This window comes from Danio rerio, chromosome 3 (genome assembly GCF_049306965.1).
Source record: "Danio rerio strain Tuebingen ecotype United States chromosome 3, GRCz12tu, whole genome shotgun sequence".
Classification (NCBI taxonomy): domain Eukaryota; kingdom Metazoa; phylum Chordata; class Actinopteri; order Cypriniformes; family Danionidae; genus Danio; species Danio rerio.
Genome location: NC_133178.1, coordinates 17,999,708 through 18,017,500, shown reverse-complemented (window position 1 = coordinate 18,017,500; position 17,793 = coordinate 17,999,708). Strand labels below are relative to the sequence as shown.

At 35.0% G+C, this 17,793-nt stretch overlaps 1 protein-coding gene across 1 annotated transcript in view; it reads right to left on the bottom strand.

Moving 5' to 3' along the window:
• Positions 1-16,829, bottom strand: part of il12rb2l (interleukin 12 receptor, beta 2a, like) — a 26,928-nt gene extending 10,099 nt beyond the window's left edge. The window contains exons 1-11 of the mRNA NM_001365786.1: positions 16,356-16,829; positions 14,953-15,225; positions 11,658-11,793; positions 11,407-11,558; positions 8,850-8,992; positions 7,969-8,113; positions 5,081-5,157; positions 4,725-4,971; positions 2,767-2,958; positions 2,583-2,684; positions 263-394 (exon numbers count right to left, since the gene is read on the bottom strand). Coding sequence (NP_001352715.1) covers positions 263-394; positions 2,583-2,684; positions 2,767-2,958; positions 4,725-4,971; positions 5,081-5,157; positions 7,969-8,113; positions 8,850-8,992; positions 11,407-11,558; positions 11,658-11,793; positions 14,953-15,225; positions 16,356-16,419 — 1,663 coding nt within the window. The 5' untranslated portion in view covers positions 16,420-16,829. The remainder of the gene's footprint in view (positions 1-262; positions 395-2,582; positions 2,685-2,766; positions 2,959-4,724; positions 4,972-5,080; positions 5,158-7,968; positions 8,114-8,849; positions 8,993-11,406; positions 11,559-11,657; positions 11,794-14,952; positions 15,226-16,355) is intronic.
• Positions 16,830-17,793: the final 964 nt, after the last annotated feature.

The following is a 17,793-nucleotide window of genomic DNA, read 5'->3' as shown; positions in this document are numbered from 1 at the left end:
TCATTCATTCATAACTCATTACGTTTGAGTTCTGCCTAATATCAGATTAGAAATTAACATTAACTCTTTTTCATAAAGTCAAAGTAGCTTTTTTTAAAATCATAAGTTAAACTAGCTTATTTAATTTAGTGATTTTTTTTGCGGTTACTATTTATATGTCACATGTTTTTAAAACATGGTTTAACAGTTTTATTTCCTATTTCAGAACAAAGTAAACGATCTACAGGTGTGAAATGACTTTACAGGTGATATCATGCCTTACCTGTCTCGTTGATGCCCACTAAGTAATGCAGGATGACACCATTGCTCTCATTCACAGGGATGGGGCTCCATGTCAGAGTCACAGACGAGTGAGAAATGTCCGTCACTTGGATAACTGAAACTTTAGGAGGAACTGCGAGGTGGGGAAGATTAGAAGATGATGTAAACATTGACTTTAGATCGTTAACAAATCTGATTATATGATCTTGCATTTATTAACCAATACTTTATAGCCCAAATCTAGCTAAAAAGTATAAAAAAATAAATATTCTAAATTACACTTTTTCTTGATAGATCTAAGTGGATATTATTAATAGAGTCCTATACAAAACCAGACGACAGTTTTGCAGTTATCACAAATCTAGTTTTTAATATTTTATTAAACAATTCATTTACATTTTAACACTATACTTTGTTATCCCACAACAAAAAGAAACCAACAACAAAAAAACATTGCCATGTCAGTAAGATAGAGATAGTTTCTTCATACAAAAAATAAATAAATTGGTCAGTATTTTCAGCATTTCGTAAAGTTATAGGAACTGTATTTTTATTTTGTCATTATTATAGTCCTTTAAAGGAATAGCAAGCCAAAAATGACAAATGCTGTCATCATTTACTCTCCCTTCACTTGGCCTAAACCTGTTGCTCTTACATTTCTGTTAAACATAAAAGAAGATATTTTGAAAAAGGATGAAAACTGGTAACCATTGACTTGCATAGTGTTTGTTATACCTACAATGGATGTCAATGATTACCATTTTTCAACATACTTCAATAGATCTTCTTTTGAGTTCAATCTCTCACTCAATCACCTTCAGCTTGTTCCCTGCTTTTTAAATGTATTTTTTTTTAATTCGCCATTTTTGGGTGAACTATCCCTTTAAATGAGAGTAAAGAAAGCAGTTTTTGAGGTTTTCCAACATTCTAATTCAAACTTTTAGTGAACTTTGTAATTTGCTTTTTAACAAATCCGAAGGAAAGTGATAGAAAATAGTTTTAAGAGTTCTTACTTAGATATGCTTAGCGTTAATAGCAGGTTTGGCATGTTGTCCCGGGAGAGAAGCCTGAGCTCGGAGATACTTGAGCCCAAGGCTACCACCAAGTCAATAAGTATATAAGGAAATCCGAGATCAGGTAGGTCTCAAGAGCCCCCCCTTGGAAAAGGGAGCAAAGGAGGAGATGGGGTGGAAGGGGGGGTTCTTCCAAAACGAAGATTCATTTTTAGTAAGCTGGGTCACTCGGATTGGATTATTACTGACTACAGATGAGAAGCCAGTCGTGCTCAATCATATCAAATGCTCCTCTCGAAATTTGTTTGTGAAACTTCACTTGTGCACACATGCCTACATGAATAACTCAATTACACGAGCAATATTCACTTAAAAACACTCTTAAAACTACCACAGAAAAATGTGAGAATAAATGGAAATAAAAAAACTAAAAGAAATATATAAATTTATGGAATCACTTAATGTTAATGTGTCCCTGTACCATTAACCAAACTCACAAACTAACTTTAAAACTATTAAACCATGTCTTGAGTATATTAATTATTATTACTCTGTGGTTAATAAATAGCTACACTGTAATAATGACACCTTAGAATAAATTACATTTTAAAATATTTGAAAAAAACTTAATAATATAAATTACTAATTAAAAAGGGAAGTGATAATTAAATATAACGTGTATTTGATTTATCAAATCATATAAATAAAAAAATAAATTTTTTATTGTGTTACATTTATTAATTTATTTTAAATTTCTACAGGTTTGGTGCAGAAGTTAAGACTATAGAAGTTAACCCAAACATAAGAACATCTACTTCTGAGAAGCTTTTAAATGTGAAAAGGGTCATAATACTTCTACATACATCTTTGATAACAAAACAAGTTAAAGGGATAGTTCACCCCAAAATTCAAATGTACTCATCCTCAAGTTGTTCCAAACCTGTTGAACACCAAAAGAAGGTATTCTGAAGCAAGCCAAAAACCTGTAACCCTTGACATCCATAGTAGGAAGAACAAATACTATGCAAGTCAATGGTTACCGGTTTCCATTTTTCTTCAAAATATCTTATTTTGTGTTCGACTGAGGAAAGCTTTGAAACAATTAAAGGTTATCTAAATGTTGAATATAAATCACTAAAGAGGTATACCTTTAAACATACATAACGTTAATTTATCCTTTCACATGTTCAGGTTTTTATTTCTGGTGTTGCTGTTTCACACAATTTGCAAATAAAACATTGTCAGAGAATCATGCAAGTTGACTAATGTATCATGGATTTTTAACATTCTTAAAAATATGTGTACTACCTTTTTGACGAGTGTATGCAATAGATGAATTGAGGAAAGTGCTGTGGTTGTTAAAGATGGCGAAGAGTGACACATTATACGCCATGTAGTCCTTAAAGTCACCTGTGGATGGAGACAAAGTCAAAACTACTGCGAGCATCAGTGGAAACAACAGCTTATCTCTTTTTGATGTTCATAAACCCACCTGTGAGTGTGACAGAGCTCTGTGTTCTGTCTACTCTCAGCCAGTTCAGGCACGGGCGGTCAGGTGCGACAGACACGTGCTGGACTACATACTGCAGGACGCGCTCAGATAACTCCGGCTGAACAGACCATGAGGCCAACAAAGCCTGCTTCTCACTCCTTACATTCAGATGCACCTCAGGTATAGACTGTTCTACAGGGCAAAATATGATACAGTTATAATACTGTTTAATTACATGCTCACATTAAAAACATTTAGCACTTTTTTATGTCTATAAAGAAATCTCTTACGCTCAATAAAGATGTGTTTGTTTGGTTAAAAACAGCAAAAATGGTCATGCTGTCAAATGTTTATTTTTCATTGTTTGGTCATGTTAGTAACTGCATTAACTAACATAAACTAATAAAACCTTATGGAGAGGCTAATAATATTGACCTTAACAGTTGTGAATTTTGATGTTTTGTTGTATTTTCTAGCTAAACTAAAAGAAATAAGACTTTCTCCCAACAAAAAACGAATCAAAAATGACTAATGATTCAATATTTATTAATAGTAATAATGTAAACATTGAAAATAAAGGATAAGTTTGTTGTAGGGTTGTCAGGAAATCATAATTCATGTCACGACACTATACCAGCTGAAGTATCATGAAGTATCAAGTATCGTGATACTGTAATACATAACTCAAATCTATGAAATCAAGCAAATTATCAGAAATACTAGATTTAATATGGTATAGTACATAAATGATCAAACATTATTTTAGTGTACCTGTTGCTTTTTTCCATCTATTGTCCATCAAGAACCCAAAGTAATTCAAATTTCACTTAGTAAGTTGTTCTTTTTAGGAGAGTGTGGCATTCTTGGTAGCTACTAAATCATATTTACAGGAACAGAAATGGACTGATTCAGATGTGTGTTCAAACTGAAGTATCAGACAGTATGTGCAATACCACAAAAGCTGCTAATTCGAAACAGTTTTGCGGACTTAAAGGGCTCCACAGACTGCTCAAGTTAAAATAAAATAAAGTGGCCTATTGTTTATTTGCCGGCACAAATGTGAGTATTTTAGTAACTTTTCCATATGTAACATTAACTATCATACATCCCATAATCAGAAAAAGTTGAGACAGTTTGAAAAATGCAAATCAAAAAAAAAAAAAAGATTTTAAATTTACTTTGATTTGTTTTTCACTGCAGACAATACAAACACAAATATTTCAGGTACTTGACTGGCCTGCATGCAGTCCCAACCTGTCTCCAATAAAGAATGTGTGGCACATTTTGAAGCGCAAAATGCGACAACGAAGACCCGGTACTTTTGCCCACCTGATGCGTTTGCAGACTTGGTGTCTTTAGCCCCTAAATGTCTTTTAAGTCTTGTGAAAAAGAATGATAACATTACAAAGGGGTAAATGCTTTACTGTTTCAACTTTTTTTAAATGTATTGCAAGAACCAAAATTGGAATATTGGTTTATTTTGGAAAAAAAAAATCATGAGAAACACATTAGATCACAGGTATCAAACTCAGTTCCAAAAGGGCCACAGCTTCGCACAGTTTAGTTCCAACCCTAATTAAACACACCTGATCAAACTAATTGAGTCCTTCAGGCTTGTTTGAAACCTACAGGTAAGTGTGTTGGAGCAGGGTTGGAACTAAACTGTGCAGGGCTTCGGCCCTCCAGGAATAGAGTTTGACACCCCTGCATTAGATAATGTTTTTTATATTGTCTGCAATGAAATAAAAAACAATGTAAAATTCAGAAATCTCTACTTTCTTTTTTAGTAGTATTTTCCATACTGTCCCAACTTTTTCTCATTTGGGGTTGTAGAACCATTAATGACAATACTACCTTTTACAAACTACAGTGGCACCATCAGTATTTAGTAGCCATAGTATTGCAGCACTACCATAGTAGCAGTAAACCATATAACCCTACTTTTTTTTTTTACATACCCCTCTCAGGAAATGGCATGAGTGTGGGGTCGGATGTGCCCATTGAGGTGCTGGCAGACACAAAAACCCCCACAACGCTGGGTTTTAAAGGGAAGTGTCTGAGCTGTGGGCAGCTGTGTTCAGTGCGATGCTGGTTTCCAGCGTCTCTCTTCTGCCTCGCAACCTGCTTAATCTCAGTGCCATTTTTAAGCGTCAGCGTTACAATATAACTCGTAACTTCCCCTCGAGCCTGAGACAGGGGCATTTCCTGAGACAGGAAAGAATAGACAGAAACATTTCAAAAGCACATTCATAATGTACTGAACCTTTTGAACGGTAGCAAAGTTAAGTAACTAAGTTATAGGAGCATAATCTACCTTCCAATAAACGTTACAAGATGATTTGTCAGAATTAGGTGCGCAGTCACTCCAAACATCCAGCTGTCCAACTGGAGCTATTGAAAACATATGAGAAAAGAAAAAGTCTTTGTCAGTTTTTAGTTGGAATTAGGGCTGCACGATATTAGAAAAATCTGACATTGCATTTAGTAAAATTTCACCAGATGGGTTAAAAAGCTCTATTGGGTAAGATTTCAGGTGCAGAGATAGAATCATCAAATGCAAAATAGCATTGCATAGTCTTCATTGTGTAAATAATTAACTCACTATTATTTTATTATTTATCAGGGGTCGCCATAGCGGTGTTTAGGTCACAATTCAAGGTTTTAACAAACCATTAACTAACATTACTTGTTCAAGAAACTACTAATTAGCTCTTTATTAATAGTTAGTAAGGCAGAAGTTGGGTTTAGGTAACAAATTTAATTTAGTAATGGTCAACTTTGGTCAAGTTTGTTTAAAATCAGCCCATATAAATTGTTTGCAACCACTTACCTTAAAAATATTTTGTAAATCCAACGAATCTATTTTTAGTGTAGGATTAGGGATGGATAATACTTTAGATCTACTTATGAACAGGTAATATCTTAGCAGGTAATAAGCTAACAGTTAATAGCATATATTGTGACCCAAACTAAAGTGTTACCAAAAATGAGAACGCAATCAGGAATAAACATATAAAACAAACCCTTTTATATTTCTGTTTTGATTTACTGTCAGTCTCATGCACTCAGATGATGCAGATTTGTAGGTCAGAGTTTACCAAACAGCAACATACTACGTCACAAGAGCTTGTGTTTTTCTGTCTGATGTATTCGCACACGTGAACGAAAGCATATGGGTCAAAAGGTGCGATGTTACTGCACTTTAATTCTTCTTGGTACAACAAATGCAAATTTTTTTTGGCTTTTTATACACAACATTTGTCAAAATAAAATAAAATGAAATAAAATAAAATAAAATATAAAATAAAAATATTTTTGTATTGTTTATCATAGCAGTTCATTTAACAGAAATTATTTTGTTTGATACTGTTAACTTGCCTAGTAAATCTAATTATGCTAGTTAAGCCTTTAAATTAACTTTGCTGAATACTAGTATCTTGAAAAATATTTAGTAAAATATTATGTACTGTCATCATGGCAAACATAAAATAAATCAGTTATTAGAAATGAGTTACTAAAACTATTATGATTGAAAATGTGTTGAAAACTAATCGTCTTTTGGGGGCGAGGCAGTGTCGCAGTAGGTAGAGCTGTCGCCTCACAGCAAGAAGGTCGCTGGGTTGGTAGTTCGAACCTTGGCTCAGTTGGCATTTCTGTGTGGAGTTTGCATGTTCTCCCTGCCTTCGCGTGGGTTTCCTCCGGGTGCTCCGGTTTCCCCCACAGTCCAAAGACATGTGGTACAGGTGAATTGGGTAAGCTAAATTGTCCGTAGTGTATGAGTGTGTGTGTGGATGTTTCCCAGAGATGGGTTGCGACTGGAAGGGCATCCGCTGCATAAAAACTTGCTGGATAAGTTGCCGGTTCATTCAGCTGTGGCGACCCCGGAATAATAAAGGGACAAAGCCGACAAGAAAATGAATGAATGAATGACAAATCGTCTTTCCGTTAAACAGAAATTGGGGGAAAAAATTAACTCAGGGTTTATAATATAGGGGACTAATAATTCAGAGGACTTCAACTGTTTGCAGGTACTTTTAGAATTAGAAAATATAGCATTTACTTGATGTCCACCGATTAAACACTGATGAAATACTGCACACTGATGAGAGAAAACCTAGATATTCACAGAGCTTTTAGAGAGATACATAGAATTGAAGATTTAAATTAAATTTAGTTGCTTTATTTTTGAGGTTTAGTGGAGGCGGCTTATATTTGATCCAAAGGTCAAACGTTGTATACAGAAGGGTTAAAACCAGGATTTTAACAGGGGCGTTGCTAGACCAAAATATCGCCAGTGCCCCAGAAAATGCGATAAATGAGATATGATTTACTTCATAAGCAAAGTGTGTTTATTAAGAGTGGTAATCTGGGAATAAAGACTTTATTCTCTATGTGAAACCGAACCAAAGCTGGTGAAAGCAATGTGTTTAATCAAAAAGCAAACTGACGCATCTCTGCATGTGCGCAGTGAACCATACCCGCGCGTTTCACACACTGCTTTTGCTGGACCCTGACTCGCTGCTCTTCTCCCGGTGTGAGTTCCGGTTGTGTACATGCACGTCAAATAGTACTTGCTGCTCACGCGCCGCCGTTATAACATCCTTTATGCGTAGGTGACCGCACATAGTGAGTTTTTCAAGTCGACAAAGTTTTAATAATATAATGGTGATCTTATTTAGACTAAGCTCCTGATAGATTTTTTTGTTTGAAGTAAAAAGGAGGGATGACGAGTCAGGGAAGTAATACTTAATTAACCTAATTCTCTGCCATGTCAAGTCTAAAACAACAGATAATTCTATGAAACATCTTTTTTGTTTTGAAATGTCTATAGAATTTCATAGAAAGGAAACTATTAGTCATGTAAAGATTTCTTAAATGATCTTAGCATCACTCCAGTTATGTCTTTACACTGTTTTCCAGTTACATTTAGGATTAATTTATGTGATTTATTTAGAATAATAACTGCATAATAACAGTAATACCTTTATGTATTTATAATAAATATTTTATTTCTATATATTTTGTGTATATATATATATATATATATATATATATATAAATTTTTTCTTGATTTGTCTTTTTTTTGAGGGGGCGTGCCCCAGTAGAGCTAGGAACACCCCTGGCTAATAATAAGATTCAAGACCATCCAAATGACTAGATGGACAATAAGTGACTGCAGTGAGGTGTGTGGGCTTTTCTGACCTGCAGGAGGCGTGCGCACTGAATACACTGAGCTCCAGTTACTCATGACTTTCTCTTCATGTCCACAGTGGCAGCGAACGCGAAAACTGTACTGAGTGAACGGCTGTGGATCCTCTATTCGAAACATGCTCTGGCAATCATCCACCTGCACAAAAATGATTCAAAGGTGTGACGACTGGTTTGATTCTGTTGTTGACATTTATCTTAAACAACATGCTTAATGATGGATACTCTGAACTATCGCTTTAACCAGGATTAAATCTCTGACCTTAAATGACTCATTTATCTTAGATTGTATCTTTATAGATTGCATCTTTAAATATAGTATACTTGTCACATTCGCAATCAAACTCACTACGAGATGTAGTGAAATGCTTTTTACCACTGTCCTAGTTACACTAAAATTCAGACTTACAACATTTTCAAGGTAAGTGGTTGCAAACTGTTTATATGGGCTGAATATAAATAAACAACAACTTAATTTGTTTGTTTAAACTCAGCCCATATGCTTGTTTGCAATCGCTTACCTTATAAAAATTTTGTAAATCCAATGAATCATTTTTTCAGTGTATTCATAAAGTGTACAGACATGCATTGTAAATTGTATAAACAGAACAATTAACAATAACATATATATATATATATATATATATATATTTTAATTTATATATCATATTATATAATAAAACATATAATATAAACATGACAAGAATACATTTTTTAATTGAAAATCCCACAATCCTACAAATGTGGCTCAATACTGAAACTTAGGAGAATGAGGAGTCGCACACATGAACACAATGACATTGGACTTGACTTAAAAATGTGGAAATATACACACAGATGTTGCAAATCCTTTTGCTTTTGTCAATTGCTTTTACCTCGGTCCAGTCTAGCATGTGATTTTGCATGTGGTATTGCACGTGACACTCATCTAATGTGCCCATAATGTCACAGTCCATGTCCCAGAAGATTTCCAGTGGTGTAAACATGTGGGTCATATTGTATGGGGGGTCTGGCCGCCCTGAAGAGAGAGAGAATAAAAGAAAAGTTTACACAGTTTTGTCTGTATCCGAGACTCAAAAGTTTATAACTGAACAGCCTGATCTCACGAGGAAACGTAACGGTATTATGTTTTGGCAGTTTGGTGGCTAATTCGTACAAGTTCAGTGTAGGCATGGGATGATAAGCGATTTCAAGGTATACCACGGTTTGGAAAAGTCAAGGTTTTAAAACCGTCAAAGTTTTCTGTTATAACATTCCTAAGGTATTCGTAAGTTTTTTGGTTTGTTTTGTTTTTTAAATGTCTTTCAAAACTATTTTATTTAGTTTTTTAGGGCAACAGTATCTTCAGCAGAAAAGGAACTTCTACATCAAAAGCTACTGGTCCAAAATATCTTAAATGTTTCATTCATTCATTTTCTTTTCGGCCTAGTCCCTTTATTAATCTGGGGTCGCCACAGCGGAATAAACCTCCAACTTATCCAGCACATGTTTTATGCAGCGGATGTCCTTCCAGCTGCAACCCATCTCTGGGAAACATCCATACACACTCATTCACACACATACACTACTGACAATTTAGCTTACCCAAATCACCTGTACTGCATGTCTTTGGACTGTGGGGAAACCGGAGGAAACCCACGCAAACACGGGGAGAACATGCAAACTCCACACAAAAACGCCAACTGACCCAGCCGAGGCTCGAACAAGCAACCGTCTTGTTGTAAGGCGACAGCACTACCTACTGTGCCACCGCATAGCCATTTTAAATGTTTCTTAAAATAAAATATATTGTGTTCAATGGGGGAACATTCTTTTTTACCCAGACATTTAAAAAAAACTTATTTTGGAGCAGCAATCACAATACCGTGAAATCGTGATATTTTTATCCAAGGTTATAATACCGTCAGAATCTTATACCGGCCATGCCTACTTCAGTCGAAAATGTATGCTTTTAAAAAGGAGGCGTGGCATCCAATCCCACCCCTAAACTCAACTATCAATAGAGGATAAGCATTTCATACTAAATTGTATGAAAAATATTGCACGATTTCATACAAATTAGACAGTAATTCAAAAAGTTACGAATTGCCATGAGAGAGCGCGTTGGACTGAATGATTAAAAAAACAGTACACATTTTTACAAATTATGAAACTATTCAAATTATTGAATTAACAGTATTGAATTAATTATTTATTTGGTTTAATATATTAGTATATTACTTAAATAGTTATTTATTCCTGTGATGACAGCTAACCTTTCAGCCACATTACTTCAATCTTAAGGTGGCAGTTCATCCAAACACGACAATTCTTTCATCATTTAAAAAACTGTTTTAGAAAGCACCATTAAATGATGACTACTTTAATTTTTAAGAAAACTATGCCTTTAGATGTCAAATGACCCTACAGAAATCCAGCAATATGATGATTTGACTCTCAAGACATCTTTGTTACATACAGTAGTGAACATTTGAAGAGGACAAAAACCAAAGTTTTTCTAAAACTATTGAACAAAACCCATTTGTGTATTAGGGTAATTAAAAAAAATGTTTTTGATCCGCTTCAAATTTTGACTACTGTATTCATACATAATCAACATAATAACTAAAAACACTTGCACTGCTTAGTATTTTAAATGTATTAAATACTGTTTTACTTCATTCATTTACTTTGCAGCTTGGTCCCTTTATTAATTCACCACAGTGAAATTAACTGCCAACTTATCCAGCATATGTTTTACTCAGCGGATGCCCTTCCAGCTGCAACCCATCACTGGGAAAAGCAAAGGACCTCAAGCCGGGAATCAAACTCGGGTCTAACTTGCAATATGAAAAATTTAAATGACTAACTGTGATAATTAATTTATTCATTCATTCATTTTCCTTTGACTCGATCCCTTTATTAATCAGGGGTCACCACAGTGGAATGAACTGCCAACTTATACAGCATATGTTTTACACAGCGAATGCCCCTCCAGCCCCAACCCATCACTGGAAAACATTGTTTTGTAAAAGCCTTTACAGTCTATTCATGTTAAAGGAATGTATCCTTGTTGAATAATTATTAAATATGTTAATATAATTTCTTATTGACCCCAAATGCTGAATAATACATGAAAGAAGAGTATAGTGCAGGGGTCACCAATCTCGTTCTTGGAGGTCCGGTGCCCTGCAGGGTTTAGCTCCAACTTGCCTCAAATCACCTGCCTGGGTGTTTTAAGTATACCTAGTAAGACCTTGATTAGCTTGTTCAGGTGTGTTTGATTAGGGTTGGAGCTAAAATCTGCAGGACACCGGCCCTCCAGGAACAAGTTTGGTGATCCCAGGTAAAGAGGTTTTTTTTTTTTAAACATTTATTGAATAGAATAATCAGAACCAAACCAAAAAAAATAAAAATCTAACAATGGTTTGCAGTAGATTAAACATGACTTACTGATATGGCCTGTGTTGAAGACAGATTCTTCAGACCGCGCATAACCCAAAACGTTTCTAGCAGTGACCCATACTGTCATCTGAGTGCCTTTTGTGTACTTGTCACGGTTAATGATGGCCATTTCACAATCACTCTCTGCAGAATTTACGTTCCTACACACAAAACAATGCTCAAATCAATGTCTTTATATAATATACAGGAAGCAACAGTAAAAAAAAATAAATAAATAAAAATAAAAAAAACTATCTCACCCTTCATAATCTTGCCAATGAAGAGTGTACACAGTTGTAATCATCGGCTCATCAGATATAGTCCAGGAGCAATAAATATCTTCTTTAACCAGGTCTTCGATAACACAATTAGGGTGGGATGGGGGAGACGGTGGATCTGCAAAAGATGAAACAATGTTCTAATGGGATGCCAACAAAAAAGTAATTTAAAAACTAGTGAAATAAACAACAAACAATCCAACACAATGTGCTGCAAGAGCCTCATTACTCTTAACACACACAAAAAAAAAACAGGAAGTCATGTGGAGAAATCTGCAAAAGCAAGCCACAAGGGTGTTGCACACTTCCACTTCTTGACTAATTTTGGACAGAATCTCAGAGCACACTCAGAGCACATGCATTATTCAAAGAAAGTTTTCCATTGAAAAAAAAAAAAAAAAATCAATAAATCGAGCTCTCTTCTCAAATGAAACGAAAACATCAAAATGGCCTGCATTAATTCATGCCTTGATTCTCTGGATGAATCGAATCAACTCTGTAGAACCTCTTTTTTGCTGCCTTATAGTTTTTTGTTGAATTAACTTAACTTTTCAATTCATCTGAACTTACATCAACCAAAGTGACTAAAAATATTACCTCAAACTTAAATATTAGTAAGGGATTAGTTAGGGCTGCATGATAAAAAAAAAAAAAAAAAAAAAAATCTGACGTTGTGATAAATATTTTTTCTGCGATTTGTATTGTGATATGAATGCAATTTCACCATATAGTTTATTATAGGACTGCAAAATATATCGTTTCAGCATCGATATCGCAATGTGAGAATCTGCAATAGTCACATAGCAGTAGTCAAGCAATTATTTATTCATTCATTTATTTTATTTTTGGCTTAGTCCCTTTATTAATCAGGGGTCCCCACAGTAGAATGAACTGCTAACTTATCCAGCATATGTTTTACACAGCGAATGCCTTTTCAGCTGCAACCCATCACTGGGAAACATCCAAACACACTTATTCACATACATACACTACGGACAATTTAGCTGACCCAATTCAATTGTACCATATGTCAGGACTTGTGGGGAAAACCGGAGCACCCGAAGGAAACCCACGCAAATATGAAGGAAACTCATGCGAATATTTGGAGAACATGCAAAATTCACACAGAAATGCCAACTGACCCAGCCGAGGCTCGAACCAGCGACCTTCTTCCTGTGAGGCAATCGAGCTACCCACTGCGCCACCATGGCGCCTTTATTAATTTCTCTCTTATTTACTTGTTTTTGGTACATCAAAACATATAGTTACCCTCCGACAAGCCAATTCAGCAAAGACTTGTGGGGAAAACCGGAGCACCCGAAGCAAACCCACGCGAACATGGGGAGAACATGCAAACTCCACACAGAAATGCTAACTGACCCAGCTGAGGCTCAAACCAGTGACTTCTTGTGAGGCCATCGTGCTACCCACTGCGCCATCGTGACACCCTTATTTATTTAATTATGTTTTAATGGCATATCAGCAGCACTGGCTATATTCATGGCAAAACATACACTAAACATACAATTTATTTCATACAATCATATCAGTTTTTTAACAAACATACATTGTACAATAAAAAAACAACAAAAAACATACAAATAATGATAACACTGAGGAGAGTCATATACAATCTTTTTGTCAAGCAATTAAAAAAATAACTTAAACCATTTGGACACAAGAAATTACAAAGTTTGTACTCTAACAAAAGATTAAATGTGCTTAATTATACACTCTGTGGTGTTATTTTACATTTGATTATTCAATTTCTTAATACTGTGTTTACAGAGAAGCATAAAGGGCTGTTTATTTAATGTTTTACCTTTGTTCTATTGTTTTTATCTGTCATTTAAATTTTTTTATCCATATATATATATATATATATATATATATATATATATATATATTTTTTTTTTTTTTTTTTTTTTTTTTAGAAATTTGTTCATTTTATGCAGATTCACTACCCTAAAAAAATCATCACAATCAGCGTAACACTATGAATACATTTACAAATGCTTCTGAAATTAAATTCACAATATTATCTCCATATACATTTATAGTAAAATCTATATATTTATAATATACAGTTTTTTCAAATATCGTGCAGTTCTATTTTGCAGCACTATTTTGGAGCGAAATCTTAAATTTAATCTGGTTATAGTTATTTTGTAGAGGAATGAATCATGGATAACAAATAATAAACAAATTGCAGGCAAAAATAAATACAACAGAGCAAAAAGTAAAACAAACAGTGTTATGGTTTTCTAGAGTGTCAAACAGCATTCAGGTACAGAAATCGAATATTTAAATACAATGTGAAATAATAATGTATAGACATAGTATTACTAAATAAGTGGAATTATTGTTTACTAACGGACAAATGGTGTATTTTTGTGTGCGCAAATACTTCAATCTCTCTTGAATTGCCTTTAAAACACATGCAAATGATAAACGTTCACTCTGTTTTGGGTGCTGATCAACTTTAATCCAAAGCAACATTGCAAAGTCTATGCATTGTTGTTCTACATTTTACATTACATTTATATATAATCGATTTCTGTACCTGAATACCGTTTGACACTCCAGAAAACCATAACACACTGTTTGTTTTGGCTTTTTTCACCACTGGCTTGCTTGGTTTTGAACTTGTGGAGCTGCGCATGGATGGATTTGCTCTTCAGTGTTTGGACTTTCAGCAGTGAAAATTAAACCACACTGAACTGAACTAAACTGAACTATGAAAACTGGACTTTACTAGATCTTCTATAATATGCTGATTTAACACAATATACACTCCAAAAAGCTCTATATAAATAAACATGAACTGAATATCCTGCTATGTGACTATTGCGCACGCACACACATTGCGATATCGATGCTGAAAAATATATTGTGCACTCCTTTTTAAACGTTAATAATTTACAGATCAACATTCAGTTTTTTCCCAAATGAATCAAACTAGAAACCATACACTTTATCAGTTTCTGCATTTGCTGTCAATCACACCAACGTTGCGCAAAACATTCATCAATGCCTACAACCTAAAAGCTACAGCACAAGGCATCCAAGGATTTTGCTATAGTAATTCTGTCATTCATAAATATTACTAAATTAAGCTGAAAGTTCCAAAGATTAATCAAAAATTATAAATAAAGCTTATTTTCTAGAGAAAATGTATGCATCAGGTGAGCATATAACTTATACCAAGAAACATTCCTAGAACCCCCCAAAAAACAAGGTCATTTAAAGGTAATTGGTCAAATTCTGTTGTACTCACAGCCTCCTTGTGCTTTCACATTGCAGGTACTTCCACTGCATGAGCAGTTAATGTGCTCTCTATGCTCTACTGGAATAGAAAAGCTGAAGGTTTCAGTGGAGTTGGCACATGTGCTGGTTAACTGGTGCCCCGACGTGATAACATGAAGTTGGCAGAGATCACACTTGTATGCTCTTCCCTGTGCACTTGTATGGCACAAAACAGACACATCGCGATCCACAGGAAGGGCTTGATTCCACCAGCAGTTTACATCCACTTCAAATGCGAACAAGCCTGAACAAATACAAACACAAAGGGTGACGGAAACAGGTTGAGGCAAGGTTACGTTATGAACTTTGTTACATAAAACATATGGAAATACAATTTATATATATATATATATATATATATATATATATATATATATATATATATATATATATATATATATATATATATATATATATATATTCAATCCAATTAAATATATAGCTGACCACTTGGTTGGTTTGCCTATAGGCTACAGTTTTTATTTTAAAACTAATTTTAACAGATTTTTACAAATGATGGGTAAGTTATTTTTTATGCTAATTTCATGACATTATTTTTAAAACTGAGATAACTTACAATTTTTAATGCACATTTGTAAATATATACCTTGTAATACACTAGTGGGCCTACTGTAAGCACCGACAAAATTGTAGGATTTTTTTTGGTACAAGAAAAATTATGGTTACCCTTCGACAAGCTAATTCAGCAAAGATTGTTTAAAATATCACTAAAACGCAGTTTTTAAACCTCATAACTGTATATAAAATGAGGCAGTAACTGCAAAAAGGTTCACTTTTTGAGGAAAAAAGAACCACCTCTTTCAATAGGCTGGCTACTTGCTTGTACTGTGTACTGGGACAGATGCCAACAGAGTGGATTGGGGTTAAGTTGGCTTTAAGTTACTTTCAGACATTCTCATTAATAATATCATTTCAGAAAAGTATTCTTTGCTCATTTTAAATGGGGAAATCATATTAGCAGCAAATAGCTATCAAAGTACAACGTTTTTCACATTTAATTAAATAGAGCCAATGTTGTTTACTTGCATGAAAGTCAGACTTACAGGCCGAATATTCATAGTAGTGGTAAACATAAGGACCATGTCACAAGTTGTCAAATGTGCAAATGTAAAACCAAAAATTAAGTGGCACGTGCCGCAAATGCTGCTAGAACTTTCATTTAAGTACATTTTTCAACTAAGAGCGTAGTTTTTGTCTGAAATTGGTTTAAAACACTTAAAAAAGTTTTTCTGTTAAAGTTGTGGCTGTGCCTTCTATTAATAACGTACATAAATATACAAGTATTTAGAAATAAATACTAATTCCTTTAAGATACAAAGTCCATATTCGAGAATAAACTTTTATTTAGCTCACCTTGAGAGCATATCCACATGTTCAGTAGTAAAAGAAAATGCAGCTTAGCATTCTGCCATGCCATCACTCACGGCATTCGCGTAGCCTATGTAAAAACTCCAGTATGACGCAACGTCCCGTTAACCGAATGGTTCACTCGTTTACGGAATGTCCACGGGCGGGCATTCAATTCTTTGCTTCCTTCTGAAGTGACATCGCTGACCATCAGAAGCAGCACGGAGGTTCTTCGGTAATCTTCTCAAATTATTTAACGTTAAAAGTTTTAGCTTTATTTTCTACATGCTATAAACAGCACTTTCCATACCCGCTGATATCGTTCCTTCATTCTCTCATAGACCAGGTTTACTTTATGCACTGCGTGGTTAAAACCTGAGAAGCTCGATCTCGCTTCTGATAAACACCCGTCCAGCCTAACCATAAGGCTCCGCCCACACCCCGTACGTCGAGGACGCAGAGACAGTTGACCAATCAGATCAACGATACGTCTCGGCACGTTTGTTTTAAGAGATGAACTTTTAGCGGAAACCGCGGCACTTTACAGCAAGTTTCAATACACCACGCTTCCTGAGCCCAGCTCACTAACTGACTGTACCAAAGAGGTTGTTATCATCAGATAAAAACGCGTGCTTTGTGTCGTAAGGACTAACTGGAGTTTTACTCACGTCAAAAACAATACTTAGCAAGAACAAATCCAATTGATAACACTGTTTAAAGGCTATATTAGATATTCAAGGTAACTTTTATGAGTCATATGCTAAAAAACTTTTTATTTTGCATTTGCGGTGCATTTCACGTTTTTACTCATAGTTTTTAACTGGACAGATTGTCAAATATGGTAAATATACAATTAGAGATTAGTCATAATTCCCACATATCATGCAAATGGCCTTCTTAAGAAGATTGGACAGTGTACATAAATTATTAGCATCCCCTTTGGAAGGTTTTGATTCACTTATAGATATGTGATTAATGCATTTATATTATCTTAAATGAGTGAGCCACATGGCGAGGCAGTGGCGCAGTAGGTAGTGCTGTCGCCTCACAGCAAGAAGGTCGCTGGTTCGAACCTCAGCTCAGTTGGCGTTTCCGTGTGGAGTTTGCATGTTCTCGCTGCCTTCGCATGGGTTTCCTCCGGGTGCTCCGGTTTCCCCCACAGTCCAAAGACATGCGGTACAGGTGAATTGGGTAGGCTAAATTGTCTGTAGTGTGTGTGTGTGTGTGTGTGGATGTTTCCCAGAGATGGGTTGCGGCTGGAAGGGCATTCGCTACGTAAAAACTTGCTGGATAAGTTGGCAGTTCATTCCGCTGTGGCGACCCCGGATTAATAAAGGGACTAAGCCGACAAGAAAATGAATGAATGAATGAAGTAAGCCATACCACAGCAATAATATGGCAATTTTTTTGTATATAAATATTTTAAAGCGAAACAAATTCTGTG